Below are 24,578 nucleotides of genomic sequence, written 5' to 3'. Positions count from 1 at the left end.
GAAGTTTACCAAGCGCCTGTACTTAGGCTACACTCACTGCGTATTCGAAGCTCAAGATGCCTATGACCTAGGCGTCCGTTCTATTCCCAGGCAGTGAACTTCTGTGCAGAGAGGTTAAATAGACTGGTGCAGCGTTACCAAAAGTGCTCGGAACTGAATGGGATTTTATGTAAAAGTAAAGTAGGTATGTAGTAAACTAAAACTGTCAATAAAAAAATTGGGTGTGAATGTATCATGGACACGGCCGTGTGATGTACGTGAATACCTGTACGTAACAGGTAATATTTTCTATACAAATTATAAAATACGCTATTTTATGTATATTATAATCATGTTTGAACACTAAGAAGTTGCGTATAGGCCGACATGATATATTTTTGATTATATATATTTTTTAACACAATATATATTCACTGTAACTATTATACACTAATGTTTTATATGTGCAATCGATAGATTTTGACGAGAGCTGACGATTGAAACCTAATAGAACGTCGAAGCTTCTCAGAGTCAAAAGTTATACTAAATGGTTTTCTTCCTCTTTTTCTGATTTTGGCTTGTGCTCCAAGATTCTCTCTAATAACCTATTCTATGTCTGCCTGAGTGATAGTGTCTTTTGTCGCACCCTCGGGTTATTCATATCCGAGAAGATAAAATTGCGGGATTGCCACCGAACGTACCATACATAGGGATTCGTGTGGAGTTAGCTGGCCCTAAGCATTGACATGCGGGGGCTACACCACATCACCACATCAATCCTTCCTAGATCAACCTTAAGATATTTCCATTGATCTGTTGAACCAATGAAGAGTTGTTCTTACAGCTGGGATATCTGTTAGGCCATAAAATGGACAAAACCAAATTATGTTACACATTTATTCATAAAGGTGGAAGAAACCTTTTTTCAAAACAATTCCAGCAAATAACAGAAGTTAACATGCCATTTAAATAGTGCGCCAAACAAATTGACAACTAATTCGGTTGCTTAACTTAAAACACCTAGCAAGTATCATCTCTAACATAGATATTACTGTAATTTTGATACTAATAATGAACAAATAGCTGTTAAAATACACAGACAAAACATTGTAAAAAATGACACTAAAAGAAAATGCATAGATATACAGTTCCAAATAATTAAGTGCTCATCAAGAAATTTTATGTATTACTGAGGACATTTTCTTCTGATTTCGAGGTAAATTTAGTGGAGTTCGACCAATTTTGTATGGACACAAGAAAACATTAATACAGTCTTTATTAATTGTATTATATGCCTGTTACTGTACATAAAATGCTGTAAATAAAATACTCGCTAAACAGCAATAAAGTATCTTCGCGCCAGAGGTTTCTTCTGATAATTGGCAACTGACTTCAAGAGAAGCCATCGCTTTATTTGTAAGGGCCATAAATTACGCGTTTGCCTCTGCTCAAAATCGCTATTATTTGTGTGTCGACTGTGGACGTGTCCCTGAAAGAAACTCAATCACGTAACACGTAATACATTCACCCAGGCACCAACTGCAATTAAGCACAAGAATGAAGTACTGGCAAAAGAGTCTGACACAATAAGTAAATATAATATTAATTATAACTACAGGTGACAGGTAACCGGCAACTATACTTAAATTATAAAACATATCTCTCAAAGCAGTAACTTTTTCTATAACTAAAATAATGGCGCAAAACTCTCCAACTCCCTTTGGTGGGCGAAGCGTAATATTAAAAATTAAAGTTCCACTATCACAGCCAGCATGTCGGTTTGAAATTAATTAATGGATGGATGGATGGCTGAAAGAACGAAAGATTGAATGAATGAAAGGGAGGTGAAATAGTGCCTTACGTCTCGTCTACATCGACGTCACCAGAGACGGTGAAGGGGCGATGAGATAGTGATGGAACATTGATGGAATGTGTGGGTAGGCGGGAACGGAAGTAAGCTGTATGAAAAAAAAAACCTCCTGGTTTCCGGAAAAACGTTTTCCATTATCAAAAATATATATATAATCAAGACGCGACCCCGCTGGGAGTCGAACCAAGATCCGCCACGGTGGGCAGTGATAGAACACTCAACCACCCTGGCTGCCGCATTAGACTAGCAGTTAACGTGATGTTCACTAACTAAGCTATAAAAATGTAATTTTACACAAACTGTATGTGGCAGCACGGGGAGCCACACTCGAAGTTCCCCGAAGTTTACATGATTTCACAGTATCTTTAATGTAGCTATCCTAACCAAATCAACAGTCCACAATGTTTTAAAGTATTTATAATGTAGTTAACCTAACCTAACCTAATTGACCATTAGTATCATTTTATCAACACCGCCATATTTATTTACAATGAACAAAAAAGCGAAGATGCACGATCGGGCGTTTGGCTATCTCGTCTGTGAAAAGAAGGCTTCCCGTGGCAGCACAGTCTCCAAAGATAGTGGTGCAATTTTACACTTACACTTCTTGGGCTGACGTGTTTTTTATTCCAATGTGCTCAAGTAAAAATACACTCAGAAGAGTATTATTGCAATTGCTATGATATGGTAAATTTGCCATAGCAATTGGTGTATTTTTACTCCGTGGTACTTAAAATTACATTTGCGATGTATGTGCAATTTTTTTTTCACCAACGCCAGCTAATGTACCTACAGTATTAAGTAAATTCACACGAACTATGAATATGCTAGATTTTGCTTCTTCAGAATATTTGTTTAATTTTTGTAGCTTAATCCTGTTAACGTGCACTTTGTATTGCGTTGTGTATTTAATACGATGTACGATAACATGGTTTTCGTCCAGATTTTATTTATTTATTATTATGAAATTAAATGTTAAGATATTATGCTATTAGTATTGTTATGTAAGAGTAAATATTATATTGTTAAATGTTTTCTACGAGATTAAGCCACGAACAATCTGAACTCTCATTATATACATCCAAAATAGCAATTACTGTATTTCCTCATATAATGTTGCAAACTATCCTGAACTGAATTTATTTTAAACTATTTTATGTTATTTTGTTCTATAACAGCATCTCAAGCTAACTAATTTTGTGGTTTAATTGTCATTGTTTGTAATTTTATTAATTACTATTACTTACCGGTATTCTGCTGCTTAATATGTGTACGAAGGTTGCCGGATATGGCTTACAGCAGCCAATCACCACACAGATTTCAGTTAGGAATAAGCCTTTTGCTCAATAGGGAGGAAGTAGTAGAAATAAGTGAAAAAGAAATGTCTTAGGCGTATGCTTCGTAAGGCTTAGCCTGACGCCGCCATGCAGTATTTTTAATATTATGTAAAATATGTACTACAGTTTGTGACAATATAGTGTGCATTGAAATCTACATTCTGCAAAGGCGTGACGTGAGTAAATGTGGCGAGAAGTGACTATGTTTCACTTAATTATTTAAGTATTTCAATTGAAGCCTAAGCCATCGCCATTATATTCAAGCTTTTCTTAATAGTGCCACTATCCAAGTTTAGTAACTTCGTTGGCAACTTTCTTTTTGTTTTGCCTCACTCGCTGTGTTTTGAACTGAAAATTACTGTATTTAAATAAGTTCGAGCAGTTTAATTAATATTTCGAGACCTTTATAAGCTGGAATAATATACCAGAGGTCTGATTTTCAAGTAATCATCGTGAACCCTGAACTAACTAGCCGTGGTAAATTTGAACAATTGATTGTGATACAACTGCATAAAGTTAACTAAGTATGAAATATTTTAAAACTGAGTTAACATTTTACTGGATCTATTTTAATTTTGAACGAGTTTAAAGAACTTTTGAAATAATCTATCTCACCGTACATCCGGTTACTTCTATCCAGTTACACATCACCAGGTCTGCCTTAATAATAATAAACAGTAATAATTTTTTAATTTTAATTTTGTTAATCTAACGAATCTACATAAACGCCTATACTATTTGCCATTTAGTGTTTTTGTGTATGTATTAGGTCTTAAGTTATTGTAAGTGTATATGTATGTGTAGGTGTAGTGTCTTAGGTGTATTAAAGTTGTTTTGTATCCCGTTTCCCAAACTATCAAGATTTTATTACTTCAATATATATATTTATTCCCAATTTTTCGCACCAGTAACATATTTTATTGTAGTCTCAACCAATCTCAGTTTTAATTTATATTTACAAGTATTTTATGTCAGCTGTATTAGTCTTCTGTATGGTATTGTTACGAGCGTGCTTGGCTGCAGTGCTTGGCGTCGCCGCGCTCGTTCGGCCTGTCTGCGCCCCCTTCCACCCGCATCCTCTCCCTGGTATCTCGTGTCATACTATCTCGCGACATCCTCACCGTCGCAGCGCGCACCTGCCTCAGATCGAATTACTTAAAAGAGTCCGCACTGCTGCATAAAAGGACTCAGACATGTTTATCGGCGCGTTTTGTGGGAACCCGATGCTTGTTGCGTTTATCGGCGTTCTTTGAGCAGCCGCCGTGTCCTTCGAGGACTCACGACGCGTTTCTGGGCATTTCGACGGCGAAGGTCGCGCGATTGTTCTGGACGGGAACCCAAGGGCTATATAAGAAGGTTCCAGGGCGGAGTGAGTGAGAGTTCAGTGGGGAGTTCTCCCGCGGCGGAATTTCCGGGCGATAGTGCCGCGGGTGCGGCAGAGTGGCGAAGTCCTTGGACGAAGGTTCCAGGGCAGAGAGCGTGATTGAGTGAGTGGAGTCGGGAGTTCTCCCGCGGCGGAGTTTCCGGGCGATAGTGCCGCGGGTGCGGCAGAGTGGCGAAGTCCCTGGACGAAGGTTCCAGGGCAGGGAGTGAGTGAGTTCAGTGGAGTCGGGAGTTTCCGCGCGATAGAGTCGCGGGCGCGGCGGAGTCCCGAGTGAAGTTGCGAGCGAGTCGTCGTGTGGGATCTCGACGAAGGGTGTGACGGCGGCGGCGGAGTGCGGCAACGGAGTCCCGCGGCGGAGACCCACGAGGGGTGCTGCGGCGAGAGTTGCGCCGGAAGTGCGGCCCAGCGAGGCGTGTGAAACGAGTGACTGAGAAATTGACATTTCTTTACCTGTAATTAATTATCTGCCAATTTAGAAGATTATTTGTAAGTGACAAGTAGTGGTAATGAATAAAACTGTGTGTGTGAAATAAAATCTATTAATTGGGCTATCCTTTACGAACCCCCCGTGGTAAATCGTAACAGTATCAACAAGTGATCTTAATACGATCACATCACGACACTAGGAAGTAAGCTCACGGAACGAAAGTGGCTACCACAACGTGGTGTCGTAAGCGTACAACGATTATCACAATTAGCTGATCATGTAAACAATTTCATCATGTTCAGTGAAGTGGCGAAGTACGGGTTAAGGCCTTTCAGTACAACATCTTGATCTCCAGACCACCGTGCTCAATGATGCATTCGGTTGTGACGTGAATATCACTTTTCAAAAGACGAGATGAGCCAAGCAGTAAGTAAACAGACTCTCCAACTTTTTATAGAATCCGCAACATGTGTTTTCTCTGTATCTACATGGAATTTTGAGACGATAAAACACGAGATAAAATCAAAATATTTTTTTCACAAATTCAAAATACACGTAAATTAATAAAAAAAAAGTATAGTAGTCTTCGCGGCGATAGAAAACTAATAAATTTAATGTGTTTTGTCAATACGCACATGTATCTTTGCAGTTACTTGGTCATCATACATTTACTATGACAAAAAAATACCATGCACTTTCGCCGTGACGTAAATGCGTACAAACAATTAAACTGTACTAATAAAAATTAAGACATTGATTTATTTAACATTCGCTGTACGTGTAATCTAACACGTACGTATTTACATTGAAGTATTTTAACCGACGCGACGCCTGCAGCACAATTTGGTTTTCTGGAAACATTTATGTAAAAATTACACAATACTTACTTTTTTTTTTACAAATTAAATGACAAAATTTTAAATTACTAAACGTAAGTGTATGTAATTTTACAAATGAATACATCACAGAATAGCGACAGCTTCAGCAACCCGTTCAGTCAGTAAATCGCCCGTGATGACAACAAAATTTACCTCCGTGACTGGTGTTGGTAAAGGGGGGGGGGGGAATCCAAAGTTCGGCGACGTGTACACAGTAACAAGTGGCATATTTGGGACAGCAGTTCGTGTGTTATATTTTATGTTTTAAGTCAACACGCCAGCTCTGTTTGCCGACAAGTTTTTGAACAGCCGAGCGGACGGGCAAACAGCCACGCACATGTCTGCATTGGTGTGTCTCTGAGCTAGAGGGCTCCGCCGCCTGACACTTCATTGCCAAGACCGCGTGCATCCAACTATTTCATTCAAATACAAATAATTTGTAGAGAACAATTTTTCTGACGTGACAACGTCTAATAAATCGATGAATGCCGGCTGCACGCACGAAAAAGTGTCCCGTTACGCACATCGTCCCGTTACGCTGCGTCCCGTTACGTTCATTGTACGCTTGCGCCGCACTCGATTGGAACAACCATCGATTTGACTTTTTCGAGGCACATCAAACTTGAAACACTCCCATTCGTTTCCTACTTTTCCTATCATCGTCCTATCCTTAACAGAATAACACAGATTGGAAGAAGTTAAATAGCAAACATGTATAAAAGTTATAGTTAAAATAATCTCTTCGTTAAAGTAATAATTTGAATTAATGAGTGAAAATAAAAGTAAATTTATCAATTAAATTGTAGATTTCCTTTCACTCCTTCTTTGTAGCCGTACAAAATATTGATAATTCAATAAAAATGATTCAATTTTATTCATAAAAATTTGCAATCATTTCATCAATGTTTTGTTATGACGTTGTCACGTTAAACTATCGTCCGTAAACTGACTTTACAGACAACCAATTTTTTTTGTAAAAAAAATGTAAAGCGGATTTCCTTATGTTTTTGGAGCGAAACATAGACTTAATTATAAAAAATCTATAATTATAAACTAGCTGAAAATTGACGAAACGAACACAGGCCGTATTCGTTAGGATGCTTGTGTTCAGATATAAAATATGTATAGGCCTATATCTTGAAATAGTCAGTATCATTACTCTGCAGTTAGTCTGGTTTTCGTTTCTGATTGGTCGCGAAAGTGATAAAATTGTGAATAAATGCTAACTATATTTAAAAAAAAAATGCGTTATGACAATTTTTTGGAGATTTATGGAAAAAATTTATTTTAAGATTAGCCTTTACCTTCACCGGTAAGGACGTCTACAGGGTTTATATACAAGCCTCCACTAAGCGAACATTCACCTTTGTGGCCGGCGAGGCGCGATACTGTAGCTGTGACGCAACAATTGAAGAAGATTTCACGTGACGAGGTTGAGAGAGAACATTTTTTTCATTACAATGTTGGTAGGCCTATTGAGACCCTATTGAATGTATTGTTCATAAAATTTACCATACTTAGGTACGGGCGTAATAATAAATCACGCAAAATTTGTGGATATTTACAGTGAATCAATGACATCAAGGGGGATTTTTTTTTTTCGCGAAACGATTTAGAGACTAGCTGTGCGTTTAAACACTGTACATGGTTCGTGATTGGTCAAGTTTCTCTCAATCACACGCGCCCACCGTCAGCAGACGAATTGCAGCGTTTTTTTTTTTTTTTGTGCGGAAACGGCTCCGGTCGAACAACACAAGGCAATGGTTTCGTCTCGCAGGCGGCCTCCGATAACCGCTTTGAAAGCGATAACATGATAACATGATTTTCGTCCAGATTTTATTTATTTATTATTATGAAATTAAATGTTAAAGATATTATGCTATGAGTATTGTTATGTAAGAGTAAATATTATATTGTTAAATGTTTTCTACGAGATTAAGCCACGAACAATCTGAACTCTTATTATATACATCCACAATAGCAATTACTGTATTTCCTCATATAATGTTGCAAACTATCCTGAACTGAATTTATTTTAAATTATTTTATGTTATTTTGTTCTATAACAGCATCTCAAGCTAACTGATTTAGTGATTTAATGGTCATTGTTTGTAATTTTACACAGAACCATCCCATCCGCTCTCCTCAGCGTGTTCTTGAATGTTTTTTTTTTTTTTTTTTTTTCCCCGCGAACAGACGCCGCATGGGATAATAACTTTGAAGCAGTTTTTCAAAAAAACTGTGTGGATTCTTCTGGAGCTTCTTTGCGCACGGTGTGTCGTGCCTCAAGGTGTCCCCGGGGATGATTGGGGGGGAAAGGGGGGGGGGGGTGAGGAGGCGAGTGTGACGGGTGAATGTCGAGCTGATGAATGTTGGCTCGAGGATCTGTGTTCTGATTGTTTTATCACACCGCCGCCGTGGAGGATGGTCTGAATTGGTAGGAGGGAGGCGGGAGAAGGAGGGGGGGGGGAGACACACAGATGCCTGCCGGCTGTTATCAGCTCAGGCGGCGGGGCGCGCAAGAGTGGCTGCCGTCAGTAGTCGACGGTCACCGGCGGGGCGCGGACATGGCGCGCGGCTCGAGGGAGAACTCAGGTCAGTTCGAGGGAGGAGGAGGAGAGGGGGGATCCTCGGAGACCCTGCCGGACTGGCGCTATCGGTAGATAAGACAAGACACTCCCTCCCTCCCCGGTATCTGCGGGCGACGCCGGCACTCGAAGCACGCGGGCCGCCGTGTGAACTCAAATGTCCCGAGAGAGAGAGAGAGAGAGAGAGAGAGAGAGAGAGAGAGAAGCCTAAAGATGTACCTCAAGTTCTGTCCCTGCCCGAACACGCCCGAATATATTCACCTTCTGGCCAACCTCGGAGATTTGTTTTATTTTTTTGCTGCAGGAAAAAAAATTGAATTCAAATATTAAAAAAAGTGGTCGGTTAGGTTAGCTACATTAAAACACACTTTAAAAAACAGCATGGACGGTTAGTTAGGTTAGTGTATATAGCTACATTAAAAATAAATAGAGAAATATAAATAAATATATATAAATAAAAGCCGAGGTTGGCCGAAGGTGAATATTCGTGGCGTGTTCGGGCAGGGACAGAGCTTGATGTGCATCTTAGGCTTCCCTTCCCGAGAGCCTCCAGGCCTGCGTTCTTTTTTTTTTTTCTGTTCCCACCAGAACCTCCTGAGCTCGTACTTCGGAGCCCGGGACCTCGCCCCCGCCTGCACTGAATTACAAATGATAACAAGTAGAGAAAAAAAATTCCGCACTTAAAAGAAAAATATATATATGTACTAGTTATATATATACTAGTTGCGTTGCAATGCCTCAATCAATTTTTTAAACGTATACTAAGCATCTCTCTTTATCTCTCTAATTCTCTATCTCTCTATGTATATCTCTATAACTCTCTCTATCTTTCTATTTATATCTCTATCTCTATATATCTTTCTACATATATATCTCTATATATCTTTCTAGCGGACCCGACAGACATTGTCCTGCCCAAATGTACATATGGCGGTAAGTATTTCTACGCTGGACATTTTGTATCTTCTCATTATGCATACCCCTCCTCTTGGGCACGCCACTGCCGTTACCAAAAACCTTTCCCATGTTTACGCAGAAGGCAACAACAATGCAAAAGCCCGTTGCCATGGAGGCTAATTATCAACAATGCTTAGTTTTTTGCTTTTAAAGCGTGTTTTTTTTTAGTTTTTCTTAACTCAGAATCGAGATAAAATATACAATTGTGAATCTAAACCATCCTCTAATCCCCGTGAACTCACACAAAAAATTTCATCAAAATCGGTCCAGCCGTCTAGGAGGAGTTCAGTGACATACACACGCACACAAGAAATATATATATATATATATATATATAAAGATTATTCCCTTTGAAAACCAGTCCGAAATACCTACTACAAGAAAGCTATTGTAAATTTGTACATCTTAATTTTTTTTGCATGTATGAAATACGTAATTGTTTTTACATAATAATGAGTATTTCTCAGGAAAATTGGAGCATATTTTTTTTGCAATTTAATTGATGTTTCGTTCAAGTATATATTTTTAAAATATATATATTTAAAAAAAAACATGGGAAAAAATAATCGAATATTCAACGATTTGACTTTGTTTAGTTGTATCGTGCACGCATTTAATACTGGAAAGCTAATGGAGGTACCGGGACAACACACGGCATGAATGACCGGGTAATAAGCCGAATCCAGTATTACTGCGAACTCTATTTTTTAGTGATAAAGTTTTTTTTTATTCCAAGTTAATGTACAAATTTACTTTTTTCTGTAATCTCACACGAGTACTTCTGTTCCGTTTACAAAAAAAATTACAGTGCACATAATTATGTCGTCGTCATCGTCGTCTCACCCAGAGGCGTAAAAGTCCATCGGCACAAAACTTCTCCACGCATCCCCTTCCACGGCAAAAAAATACTGGATACTAAAAAAAAACAAAGCTTTGGAAGCGTAGCAGTCCCGTCTCCAAACGTGTGGTTTTGGTTTAGGTTTTTAACCGCCTGCCTCATTTCCCCCCCCCCCCCCCATTTAAAAACCTCAATTAACCCCCCCCCCCCCCCTTTTTTTCACTTGATTCAAATCCTCTGTGCACCCCTAGGAAACAAAGAATTTTTTTTCAGACTTTCTTTCCATTGACATTTTAATTTGTTAAGTACCCTTCGAATTTAAGTTTACATATTCCCGACTGATTAAAAAAAAAAAGAACACAACTCACACGAATATAACTGCAGAACAAAGGTGACACAGAGCTTGAAAGAAACGAAGATTCTAGCGGTCACAAAAGTGTGTGTGTGTGTGTGTGTGTGTGTATATATATATATATATATATGCCGGGATATAACAATGAAAACTTAATAACTGGGTAGAACAACAACGAGAAAAGATCAGGAATTAATTAAAGAGAGAGAAAAACGTGGAACGAAAATTAACCAATAACAATACATAATATACAATCTCAAGAATAAAAAAAACTCAAAACCTCCTTGGTTTGATTTTGCCCATTTAAAAACTCGACCGAGATTTACCATTGCTATATCAGCCTGGAAGTAATTTTAAGAAAAATACGGAACAGGAAAAGTGATATAACTACTGTACGATTAAAACTTTTGAAGTTAAACGACGTTTTGGAGTCTAGGGATCATGAAACGAAATACTAGGTTAGAAATCTTCCGGAAGTCACACCAACTACTGCAATAAGTATTTTTTTTTTTTCGAAATCCATCTAAAAAAATAATACGCATGGGAATATGGATGGGACAATGGCTAGTGTCTGGGATGGCGAAGTTGTCTCCGGTAGACCCGCTCTGACGGAAGACTTTCGAATTGCTGAATTCCGTGTTGCATGGCCGCGTTGTTCTTCTCGCGGGCCTTGGGACCGAAGCAAGGGGTGGTGACTTCTTAAACCATCTGCAGTGTCGTCGGAGCACAGTGGCCCGCCTACCCGGGCACGAGAAGCCTAAGATGTAGGCCTACATCAAGCTCTGTCCCTGCCCGAACACGCCCGAATATTCACCTTCGGCCAACCTCGGGATTTGTTTTATTTTTGCGCAGGAAAAATGAATTAAAATATTAAAAGTGGTCGGTTAGGTTAGCTACATTAAAACACTTTAAAACACTATGGACGGTTAGTTAGGTTAGTATAGCTACATTAAAATAAACAGAAAAATATAAATATATATAAATAAACCCGAGGTTGGCCGAAGGTGAATATTCGGGCTTGTTCGGGCAAGGACAGAACTTGATGTACATCTTAGGCTTCCCACCCGGGCACACACGTGGTGTGCGGAGCTACAGGAAAAAAAAAAGCACCCGATTTGAAAACTGCTCATAATATCTGAGTGGAAACTAACTGTTTACGAAAAAGCATTTAAGAAGACGCTGAGAGTGGATGAGTACTTATGTTTCGTGTTTAGTTTTTTGTACTTTTTCTCGTGAGGGTGAAAATGGCCAAAACGCATGTCTCTAGAATAATTTATAGGCATTAAAGCATCCGGTACAGGTACTTGAAAGCACTCAAGAGACTTGCAATACACCTTTTATCTTCATTTTCCACTGTATAATGTTACGGTCACCGCTCAAATCTCATGGTTGTCCCGTGCACGACGAGAAGACTGCGCGCCAGTCCACAGCCTTGCGCTTAGAGGCGACGCCGCGCTAGAAGCACCAGCGAGAGTCGCACTTATCATCCCGCCTCACGCTAACCATGGCAATTGAAACATACGTACACCTCACGCGATGAGTGAGTTATATGGTCTATACTCTCTGAGCCAGTAAAAAAAGAAGGGGAGGGAACACTCTCTTCAATGCAAGGGCAGATCCAAAATGCAGTGGGTCAGGTGAGGGGAGGAGGAGCAAATTATTTTTTTTCCAATTCAAATATTACTACATTTATAATTGAAATATGTTGTGCTTTTTTATTTGTGCTTCAAAAACGTGCTATTATCTGAAGCACTGCACTAAATTAATTCTTTATTAAGTTTGCAAAACTATGATTAGGCATTAGGAGAAAAAATAACAGAACTATTCAGTGTTCAGGGAGGAGGGGGGAAACAGCCATGGACACCCCCCCCCCCAACTCACCCTCTGGATCCACCATTGCTTCGGTGGAGAGTAGCGAGTGAACTCTTTCTTTGTATAATGACCTCTTACTACCGTCAACTCACTGTCAGGCTCCCCCGTGGTTTCACCAGCTCTCGAAGGTTTCTCGTCAACAACCCACCTTCTGCATTGGTGTCTGTCGCGTCTGGCTGTCTGTCCGGGGCATGATTCATGCTTACATAAATAAAATAAGGGGGAAAATATATACTTTGTGCTCTCACGTCACATCTCCGCTGTTGTATACATTCTAAATTCGATATATTAACCGCTACTCTAAAGCAGTGATTATTAATTATTATTATACATGTTTGTATATATTTTTTAATGGTTCCCCTTGGGTCTGTGAAATTCTATATTTTGTATCAGTGACTGAAGTTAAGGGGGAGATAATAGTAACAGAAAGACGCCAACCCTTGGTTTCAACCCTTGTTTAATTTTCTGTTGTTGTCTGTTGTTGTTTTTCAAATTTTACTTCGATTAAGCATAAAATATAGCTTAAGTTAATGCCAGAAGTTAACAGTGTCTGGCTACTAAAATTATTCCCTCTGTGAAGTCATTTATTTATGTATAATATCTACCTTAACTAAGGAAATTTTGAATTATTAAAGGATAACAAACTATTGTTTAGGCATAAAACTGTTTAGAAAGTGAAATATGCTGCGAAATAAATGAAAAGCACAGGTGCATTTGTTATGGTGGTGAGCTAAAAACATAAAGTCGTCAAACCAAACCAATATGACGACTTTCTGTTTTTAGCTCACCACCATAACAAATGCACATGTGCTTTTCATTTATTTCGCAGAATATTTCACTTTCTAAAGCAGACATTACTAGTAAGTTACACTGAGTTAACTTTCAATAAAATCTCGATAGCATTTTTTTTTTTCGTCTCAATGTTTTAAATCACTGAATGTAGTAAAGGGTAAAATAAACACAAGTTTTAAGGCTATAACTGTTCCAAGATTTATTCCACTTGGAAAGTAAGTTACTCATTTTCATTGAAATCTAAAGTTACTTTCGGCAGCTTTACCCGAGGTTGGAGATGAATTTCCCTCTCTTTTTATCGTTTCTTTACATGTTCCCTAGACTTGAGTGATTTCTCTCCATAAAAAATGTTGCTGAAAGAACCGGTCTCACAAATTCAAACGTCTTGTACATTGCCAACGACCTAGACCTGATGTAAAGGCGAGGATGTTTTAAAGCCACGCCCTCCTAGTAACACTGGAATTTCACTTCAACCGTATTAAATTCTGTAGATAACAACTTCGCTTCAACGAGACGTAAAATAACTACACAGAAAAACCAAATTTCTGTACTTTTACGAAATATTTATTTGGAAACCAGTTGCCAAGAAATAGTTTGTAATACTACGAAAAAGATATTGTTAACTTGCAAACACATGGCTATAATTATTTTTTCCATACATGAAATAGGTTTATTGAGATAATACTGATTATTTCTTATGAAAATATGCTCATCATTTTATATATTAATTGTTCTTTTCAAGCATTTTTTTTTTCAAACCATGGGCAAGTTAATGGAATATTTAAAAAAAAATTGTTTATTTTGTTGTACCGTGCTTATTAATGTGCAATAATGGAAAGTTATTCAGGGAGCGGTTTGTAAATAACTTTAAACTATTGGAGGAACTGGGACAACACACAGCATAAACTCCCGGGTAAGAATCCGAACCCAGAACACAATTTTGTTGTCATACAGTTGTTTTCATGTAAATGTATAAACTTAAAAATATTTGTAATTTTACATGAATATTTCTATTCCATTCGCAAAAATAATAGTTACAGTGTAAATTGCAAAACGTTGTGTCTTTTGCTTGCGGTCTCCTTTTTACTACAAAGTAACTAGCTGTGGTACCCGTATTTGATTGATTACATCACCATTCCGTTACAAAGCGTTCTGCTTAACTTTGCTACGCAATTACATCTACGTTGCTATGACAATAACTGATACCCTCAGTTATATCACCAGATAAGTGGTATCATAAAATTCTAACTAAATAATGTTGAATCTTTATTGCAACCCACTTCAGAACGCGTTATTTTTTGTTGTTCTTTTATCAAAATTGCTATTCCGCATTGGGATTTCGCGTATTCACGCGATAGGAAAGGAAGTGTTTATCCCGTTTACGTGCCACCTATGTTCCGGATTTCGTCGAACTCGGCTTCAGTATCAAGAGCGTGATTGGATAACATAGCACTTTTATTAGCTGGACCTGTATGTATGAACGAATGGACTATGTAATAAAATATTTCCATTCAATGTTAACCCACTTTTCGAAGTCCGAATGTATTGAAATTTTGTATACATATAAATAACCTGTGACAATAAAATATTTTGATAACTTAAGACCATAGTGTTAAGGGAGAGGGGGAGATCTGAGGGTAAAAAACCCCTAATTTCGAGCTATGGAAAATAACCATGCTTTTTGTGAATTCATGAGTTCGGGGCTTGGTGGAAAATGTGCCAGGGGTTTGACTTTACACCCATCGGAGGGGGGGGGGGGGGGGGGGGGGGAGGAGGTTTTAATGACCCTAAATTTAGAAAATGGTAAAAATGTATTCTTTTTTTTTTGAGTGTTTCCGATCCCGTAGGTCGGGTTATGGTGGAAAATGTTCCAGTGGAGGTGTTAGAGCCCTAACATCTTTAACGCTCCCGTAACCCGCCTTGGAGGCTGGTTTTAGGAAAACCCCGTGCTCAGTCAATATGTATGTAATATAAAGAACATCCCTGCCGAGCTCAAAGTCTGTATACATATACTTGAAAGACGGGTAAGATATTTTATTTTACCTAGATCTCTCAAATTTAGATCAGTCTTCCTTCAGATTAGTTTTTAAAAATCATAAACGCTTGTTTTTTAATTTCATAATAATTTTTAACTAGTAAGCTAAAGCCACTGTTGTCTTAATTTTAATTAATGTTTGGCGTTCTGTGGTAGTGCTGTAGTTCTAATATGCTGTAGTAAACAATGAAATACAGAATGGATAATGACAATTGTATTAAAAATTACATTTTATTTTTAGACTGAACATAATAAAATATATATACAGTTTTAAAAAACTAAAAAAAAAATGTTTTTATCGTTGAATGAACTAAAAGTTAAAAAAAATTTTGTTCAACAGCCGAATAATGCACCACAACTTTGTATTACTAAAAGCATTGGGTGCTTTGGTTTATTATCTTAAATTTTCTATCACTATTTTTAGGATGTAGTCATTATGAAAATGAATATATGAAATTAGTAACAACATGGACTTAAAATATAGTAATGGGGTGCTTGATATCATTTGTCTTTAAATTTTTATTATCTATACTAATATTATAAAGCTGAAGAGTTTGTTTGTTTGTTTGAACGCGCTATTCTCAGGAACCACTGGTCCGATTTGAAAAATTCTTTCAGTGTTGGATAGTACATTTATCGAGGAAGGCTATAGGTTATATTATCAATAACATTAGGGATCCTTACTAAAAGTCCAATTTAGAATCAAATGCGTTGAAGGGGGTTAGATACAACATGCAGTACACGTACGAAGTGTGTGTTGACAATGCCGCAGGCGCTAGAAGTTGCCACGCACTAAATGCCTTATCATTCTTAATTTTCCCATACAAGTAAAAAACACCCGTGTGATATTAACAACGAAGCAATCAGTACCCTCATATAGAATACATAGAGATAATGTGAGGTATATATGTAGATATAAAGAGATAAATACAGATAGAGAGATACATAGATATATAGGACTATAATATATGTAGATAGAGATAAATATATATTTAGAGACATGGATAGATTATTTGTATATGTGTAACTACTTCAAACATATTACAAAACAAAACTGAATGAGGCATTGCAATGCATGCTGAGCATTAGCTAGATAATAGAATCTTTTCAATATTAGTAGGCCTAAGCCCTTTTTTTTCAGTTTTTTTTTCTATATTCCTTTATAGAGTCTAGATTACATACAGACCAGGTAAATAACTATAAACTGACAGAACGTCTGTCGGGATCTGAAAGTGATATAAATTATTTTGCACACTTGACATTCAAATTAAGAAGACAATTACTAACTACATCTGATCTCTAAACAGTTCCCCTTCACCCTGTGTTCAGCTGTGTTCACTTATTGTAGGATGTAGTCAATACGAAAATTTTAGGATATAGCCATTACGAAAATTACTTAATAAAAATAATGAAATTAAAATTAGTATATAGTATATAGTATTATAGTATTAGTAATAGTATAATATAGTCATTACGAAAATGAAAGAAGAGAGCAGCACTCCACGCTTTTAGTTATGCAGAGTTATGGTACATTATTCGGCTGTTGGACAAAAAAAAATTTAAATTTTAGTTTTTAATTTTTGGTTCATTCAATCATAAAATCAGTTTTTTTTTAAGTTTTTTTAAAGTATAAGTTTTTTTCAAGTCTTTTTCGCTTTTATCGCAGCCGTTTTAATATGTAGGTTTAAAAAATTTTCTCTCTGCAAATCGAATGATTCGATAGTCGACGTATCTGCTCCGGCAGCGAGTTCTAGCGGCGGGTGTAGAAACTACGTGTGATTCGCGTCCAGAAATGTAGTTAAAAATACAATTTGCGTATATTGATCACGGTCGTCATTTTTTTAAAAAGAATTCTGCGTTACATTTCGTATCCGAGTTCCGTTTTAAAAATGCTGTTCGCAACATGTGGGAGACATTAATTTTCCCGTTACCGAGGTTAGCAGTTACGCGACTTTATCGAGATGACTTGCAAGAGGTTTTTTTTTTTCCAGTGTTTTACAGCGTGGCGCGCGGAAACTAAAGGTTGGTACGCCTCGCGGGAGGCGGCGCCGTGACGCAGATGGCGGTTTGCACAGATGGCCCCGTGTTTTATCTCGGAGCGCGCGCCGACGTGTACGCCTCGTGACGTCACGACGTGGCCGCCAGGTCTGCCTGCGACCTTAAATCCACTCCTCCTTCTTGATGTTTCGTTTACGTGGCGGGCTTCTCCCGCCTTGTAGGTACTACGAGAGTTATTTATTTATTTATTTTTTTAAAATTATACCCAATTTTTTTCTCAACCCCTTGCGGCAATGGTTCGTCTGATCAAAAATAGTTTCAGACAAAAGTTTCAGATAAAAATTATAAGATTAACAAACATATTGTACGTACATATTGTGTTGTGCCTACGTAGGGAGCTGTGATTTTTTTTTCGTCCTCCAACCCTTGTTTTTTTTTCCCCCAATCCCTTGCAATTATGTTTGGTTGTATCAAAAATTTATTCAGACAAAAACTTTTTGGTATTACTTCTACTAGTTATAAAATGTTCAAATGGATGTGGTATTTTCCATATCATGGGAGTTAGAGCGATTCTTTTATTTTTTTAACCTTCCCCATTTATATCCCTTAGTGAAATATTGCAGCATTATATATATCTACACACACACACACATATGTACATATATATATACATACACATACATACACACTTTTGAGTTGATGATGGTTTTGGGGTCTATGGACCATGAAACGAAAAATTATATAAATATTTCCCGAAAAGCGCACCATGGTAACGGCAGAAATAGATAGTATTTCTTCGAAATCTACCTAAAATATCGTTGGAGAGAACGATTTTCTGAATTCGATCCACAAACTTTGGCCGCGACTCACACGTAATATAAAAAAGTATGGTAAAAATGGGTTTCGCCCATATTTATTTCAACAGGAACTTTTCAAAACAGCGACAAACTTTGTGGTGGTTCTAAAACCACGTAAGTATTGATTTTTTTTTTTTTTAATAATTCAGACCCTCAGTATAAATACTTTCTATATTGTTGGCAACAGGTAAAATTTTAAGCTCCAACTACAAGGACGTTTTCTTCGAAAAATCAATATAAAATTACTGATATTTAAATAAGTTTCAAGTTTATACATAGGATGCAAAAATTTAAAATTTAAATTTAGAAATTAAAAAATACTGGCGGCCACAGGGAATATATATGAAATCGGCCCTGGTACCTGAAGTTTTAAAGGTTGGAAATGGGGGAAGGGGGATTATTTTTTAATTGTTTAAATCTGAAATAAGTTGTAACCTGTAATTTCCCTATTTATTTTATTTATTTTTTGAACATGATGATTACAAAATTACATCAAGTAGTAACACAATTCTGCTTCAAAGGGCATGGAATTAGAATAATGGTATTTCGAAACAAGTGACCGTCCTATTCGAAACTAGTGTGACGTCAGTGCGACAAAGTTCGCAAGCAATTCGACTAGAAATATATATATATTTTTTTTATTTCCAACGGGTGTCATAATTATGTTTTTAGAATAACTGTTTGATTGGGTAATTTGTATTATTATTATGTATTAAAACTTTCTTAACTGTTTCGTTTACTTAATTTATCTTCGAAATATGTTCACGCACAGTATTTTTTTCCTTAATGAGCATAAATTTACTTTAAATATTATGATTCTTTAACACATCTCGATCAGAAGAACTTGTTATGCATATCTAATGGCCCGAAACGTTTTATACATAGCTGTTTTTTGTTGGTGGTTCCAAATGATATTTTTCTGCCTGGCCTCGCGTCCTTTTTGCTTCGCTTCCGTTGCGCTATTGTGTTTCCAGAATAACCAGGTGGCATTCCTGCGTGAATTATTTATTAGTCCCGTGAATGCAATTACATAACAAGAATTTTTTTTTTTCGTTCACTGTACACCACAAACCCACGCCTGCCCTTTCGGTAATGTATAGTTTGTGCCACACAACTTGTATCGACTTTGAGTGCCAATGGACTGCGTATCGTTCTGCCAATGTTGTGTTCGTCGAACAGTTGCATGTGTTGTGGTCAGTGTCCATATACGAACATCGTGCGTTGCTTTCCAGGGTCGCAACAACAGGGGTGGGGGGGGCCAGGGTATTTTGCCCCCCCCCCCCCCCTTCTGAAACCTTGAAGTGGGGGCAAACCGGGGCAAAGAAAGTGCTGTACAAGTCGGATGAATAATTTCGTTAGTCTACAAATATTCCGGACGTGATAGACAGTATTATTGTTAACTTGGGTGGTGACGACAGCGACTCTGAAACTGAAAGTGACGAGTCATCATGTGATGCAGTGCCGAGTGATAATACTGACACGGATTTAAAACTGGCGCGGCCGTTGGAAAAATGTTAAGAAAAGAGTGAAGTGATATGTTGTGTTTATGTCTGAAAAACCATAATTATGGTTATTCCTGTCACATTTGCAACTGCTGAACGATCATTTTCAATGCTTCGGAGACTGAATAATTATTTGCGAACTACAATGTCTCAAGAGCGATTAAACCATTTGTGTATTTTAAATTGTTATCAGGAAATGGTGGATACAATTGACACCAAGGGTCTTATGTCAGAGTTTGTAAATAGAAATAACTATCGTGTGCAACTGTTTGGCAAAGTCTAGTTTTGGTATAACTAAACAACTAAAGTAAATTGTGAATGCTTGAACTGTTTCTTGTTGCCCAAATTGAAATGAACATTCTAACAAGAAAGATGGCTCTAACGTTTGCATTTGAGTTTTGAACTTTCCATTTTGTATATTTGATGAGTATATTAAAATTTAAATATTAGTATGTTGTTTACTGTACATACTTTTAATTTTTTAAACACTTTTATCAAGTTATTTAGGAAGCATGTAGGTGCTTGTTTCATTGAACTTTTTTTCTCTTTAACATACACAAGGTATAAAAAATATGTTATTTCCACTAGCTGTGTAATCAATTTTTAGATAATAAAACTGCTTAAATAGCACCATTTTCCACCTTGAAATACAAATTTTCCAGGAGGAGGACCACCGAACCCCGCGCTTCAATGATTCTTTATAAAAAAGTATATTGCCCCCCCCCCCTCCACCCCTTTGAAAATTTAGTTGTTGCGCCCCTGGCTTTGGCTAATGGGTAACACCTACCGGGAAAAAAACTTGTTAGAACTGTCCAATTTTGAGACAGGTTACTTGGCACAGAACATACCTGCAGCTGTTCTGCGTTCCGTGAATCATGTTTACGAACGCTGCGCAGTACACGGCTGACCGGAGTAAAGAAAAAACGTGACTCGCATGCCGATTTTCGCTACGTCGCCAGCGAGGTCGACGGCAATGTTAATTGCCATGCGCTGTGGAAAATTTGCAGCAGGTTCGACCACGCCCAGCCTTTGGATAAACGTATTCTCGCTTCGTCACAGTATTCTCGCCTCTCAGCGGCCGTAACAGAAACGTCTGCTGAACTTTTCAGTACGTTGTTTTGAGCAGGAAAAAAATCCACGTCCTAATTTAAAAACGCTAGGTCGCCAAGTGACTACCCCGGTGTTAAACGTCTTCAAAATAAATGTGAAATTATAGTTAAATAATCCCGATTTTGGCCAAAGTTAAAGGCTTTTTATTTTGGTTGTGTAACATCTTAGCTCTCGGTATACGGCATTTGGTGGGAGTAATTTCGCGAATGGAACGGAAATGTGTAAGCACGGTGCTGCCATCTGTGGCGGATGGCGCGAACCAAAGTTCATAAAGACAAAGGAAAACATTATTGTATTATCTGCTTGATGAATTTTAACAAGACGGGCAGTATTTTAATAAAATTCCTTGTTGAAAACCAGGTCCAAATCAGGGGTTTAGTATTTTTTTCATGTCTTTTTCGCTTTTATCAGAGCCGTTTCATTATATAGTTTACAATTTTGTTCTGCAAATCGAATGATTCGATAGTCGACGTAGCTGCTCCGGCAACGAATTCTAGCGGCTGGCGCGGAAACTAAGAGCGATTCGCGCCGAGAAATGTAGTTTAAAACACAATTTGCACACGATTTGCGTATATATTTATTGTATTTGCAACACGAATACGCATGAATTTTCTCGTTACCGAGGTTATATGTTACACATCTCTGGAATCTGGAAAGTACTGAAAGACACTCTCAAATTTTTTTTGGCATCTCATCGACATCGAGCTGGTATATATGGAAACAACAAACACAAAATTAGGGATATCGGGATAAAAAGTTGGTAATGGTCTAAATGTAAAGGATTTTATTCCCACTGTCACTCTATTGTATTTTTGTTTTAGTTTTTTTTGTATTTTCGTTAATTTTAATATTATTCAAAATTCTATCTCAATGGAAGCGCTGTATTTCTTTTGATTTGTCATGTGAATATCATGTTTATTCTTTGGAAGGATTAAATTATGATGTCTGTATGGAGATTCGAGTTCTAAAAGGTTAAATATGGAACCAATATTTACATAAGTATAAACCAGTTTAAGTACCCATGCTTCGCTAAGACAGTCTGCGGACAAAACACTCTCACAACATGCCCCTCCTCATTACGCCACTGCAGGGCCTGGAGAGAGGGGAAAAAATTATATAAAAAAAACAATGGACGATGCCAGGCAATGAAGAAAGCATCAACAATGCAATAGCTGTTACCAGGAAACGATTGATGAATCAACAATACAATAGCGAAATTTCATCAGGAAGTATCTAATTTCTGCTTCAAGGGTTGGTTTTCATGAAAAATCATGTAGACCGTGACCTTCCTCGTGTTTTGAAGGTCAAGTGCGCAATATTTCATCAAGATAGGTGTGAAACTGTAGATTTTTATTATAAACAAACAAATGAAACTGTTCTTCTATGTACATGTGCGTGTCTATATATATAATAGAGTTTCAGCTTGTTTGTTTCTTATACATATCTAAAGTTTTTCTCCGATATCGATGAAATTTTGCGCACCTGATCTTCGAAACAAGATAGGTCAATGTCTACATGAGATTTCGACATAAAAAAAAAACAGAAGAGGAAGCAGAATTTTGATGCTTCTCGATGAAGAAATTTCGCAATTGCAATTTTTTTATGCTTATTTTTCTCGTTTCCTAGCAACGGCTATTGCATTTTTTTATGCTTTCTTTATCGCCTGGCCATGGATATTTCAGTGTTTGATTGATTAATTTTTTTCACTCGAGGTGTAGCAGTGGCGCACCCACGAGGAGGGGCCTGTGCAATGAGCTGTGCGAGCGTGTTCTGCCGGGTACTTCAGCTTATACATGCATACATACATACATACATACACTAGCGTGGATACCCGTGCTTCGCTACGGCAGTCTGCGGGCAGGACACACCCGCACAGATCATTACACACGGAAATCCTTCTTTTCACAGACGAGAGAGCCAAACGCCCGATCGTGCATCTTGGGTTTTTTTTTTGTTCATTGTAAATAAATATGGCGGTGTTGATAAAAGGATACTAATGGTCAATTAGGTTGGTTTAGCTACATTATAAATACTTTAAAACATTGTGGACGGTTGATTTGGTTAGGATAGCTACATTAAAGATACGGAAAAAAAGCATGAACTTCGGGGAACTTCGGGTTTTGGTCTGTGAAAAGAAGGCTTCCAATTACACACACCTTTCCTTGTGAGTACGCCACTGTAGTTGAAAAAAGGTCGTTGCCATGGAAACAAAGAAAGCACCAAAAAAGAATAATCAAATTCTGCTTTCGGCGGAATTTTTCCGAGGCATTAAAACACTCAACAAACGTAGTAGCAAAAACAAAGTCAAAATTGAGTAGAAATATAAACTATTCGACATATCCAATTTCAAACCGAACTGCAAGCAACCGGTGCAATGGCCGTTGCCATTGGATACGCAGAAAGTATCAACAATGCAAAAGCCCGTTACCATGGATGCAAAGCTCCAGATATATTCCACAGGAACCGGAATAAAAAGTAGCCCTTAAACTATATCTATGCAAAAAATAATAATGTTGATCCGTTGAAAGTACAAATCAAGAAACTGACAAACAGTCTTTCGAATTTATAATATTATAGTATAGTTTGGATTGCCTACGCTCTCGTTCTTGAGTATGGCTGTGCTTCACGAGGCAAGAGCGTCGCCAGGGGGAGGGGGGGTAGATGGGCTGTTGCCCCCCCCCCCCCTTAGAGTTCTAGAGATTTAAAAAAGTTTAGCCAAATGCAAAAAAAATTGGTTGTCTGTAAAGTCGGTTTACGGACGATAGTTTAACGTGACAACGCCATAACAAAACATTGATGAAATGATTGCAAACTTTTATGAATAAAATTGAATCATTTTTATTGAATTATCACTACTTTGTATGGATACAAAGAAGGAGTGAAATTAAATCTACAATTTAATTGATAAATTTACTTTTATTTGCACTCATTAATTCAAATATGTTTATTAATTTAGCGAAGAGATTATTTTAACTATAACTTTTATACATGTTTGCTATTTAACTTCTTCCAATCTGTGTTATTCTGTTAAGGATAGGACGATGATAGGAAAAGTAGGAAACGAATGGGAGTGTTTCAAGTTTAATGTGCCTCGAAAAAGTCAAATCGATGGTTGTTCCAATCGAGTGGAAGAGAGATAGATGCGGCGCAAGCGTACAATGAGCGTAACGGGACACTTTTTCGTGCGTGCAGCCGGCGTTCATCGATTTATTAGACGTTGTCACGTCAAAAAATACATACTTTTCCCACAACTTGCCACCCCCCCGCCAAGCCATCGGCTGGCGGCTCCCTTGCAGCGAGGCTTTAGACAATTTCTTCCCCGCGAGGCGTTCTGGCCGCACAAACGCGGACGTCTGCCGACACCGAAAGATCCCCACTTTTCGAAAAAAAACTGGCGGCGCTCGCATTGGGATGTTCGACAGACTATCTTGTCTTTCGACCCAGCGGCAGTGCGTGCGTCGACGTCTGGCTCTGCCGTGCAGCAGGAATCTTCAGGGACGAGAATCAACGAGTGAAGCTCGGGTGCGGTGAAGCTGTGCGTAGACCTGTATTTACCCGGGGGTCTACTCCAGGTAGCCAATATACTCGGATGTTTACTGACTCCGGCAGTTTCTTTTTTTTTTTTTTTTTTCGGAAAATCTTTCTTCGCACAACCACCGGGAACTTTCGCCCCCTTTCCATCTGCTGCCCCTCGCGTCAGACGAATTTAGGCAAACTGTAGGCTTTCCTACAACTGCGGTGAATTTCAAAAGCGGTGACCGACACCTTACGCCGCTGCCAATGTTCATCGCTAGGAAAAATG

At 38.0% G+C, this 24,578-nt stretch overlaps 1 protein-coding gene across 2 annotated transcripts in view; it reads left to right on the top strand.

Annotated features, from left to right (window-relative positions):
- Positions 1-8,392: 8,392 nt before the first annotated feature.
- The window catches only part of LOC134534897 (aquaporin-like), a 59,227-nt gene continuing 43,041 nt past the window's right edge, over positions 8,393-24,578 (top strand). The window contains exon 1 of one of the 2 annotated variants that reach the window (XM_063373576.1): positions 8,393-8,470. In XM_063373576.1, the coding sequence (XP_063229646.1) occupies positions 8,443-8,470 (28 nt within the window). In that variant the 5' untranslated portion in view covers positions 8,393-8,442. The remainder of the gene's footprint in view (positions 8,471-24,578) is intronic. The other variant, XM_063373577.1, reaches the window with a different exon arrangement.

The sequence above is a fragment of the Bacillus rossius genome, chromosome 8 (assembly GCF_032445375.1).
Source record: "Bacillus rossius redtenbacheri isolate Brsri chromosome 8, Brsri_v3, whole genome shotgun sequence".
NCBI classification, from domain to species: Eukaryota; Metazoa; Arthropoda; class Insecta; order Phasmatodea; family Bacillidae; genus Bacillus; species Bacillus rossius.
Note: the sequence above shows the minus strand (reverse complement) of the source record. Positions and strands in the feature narration are given on the sequence as shown.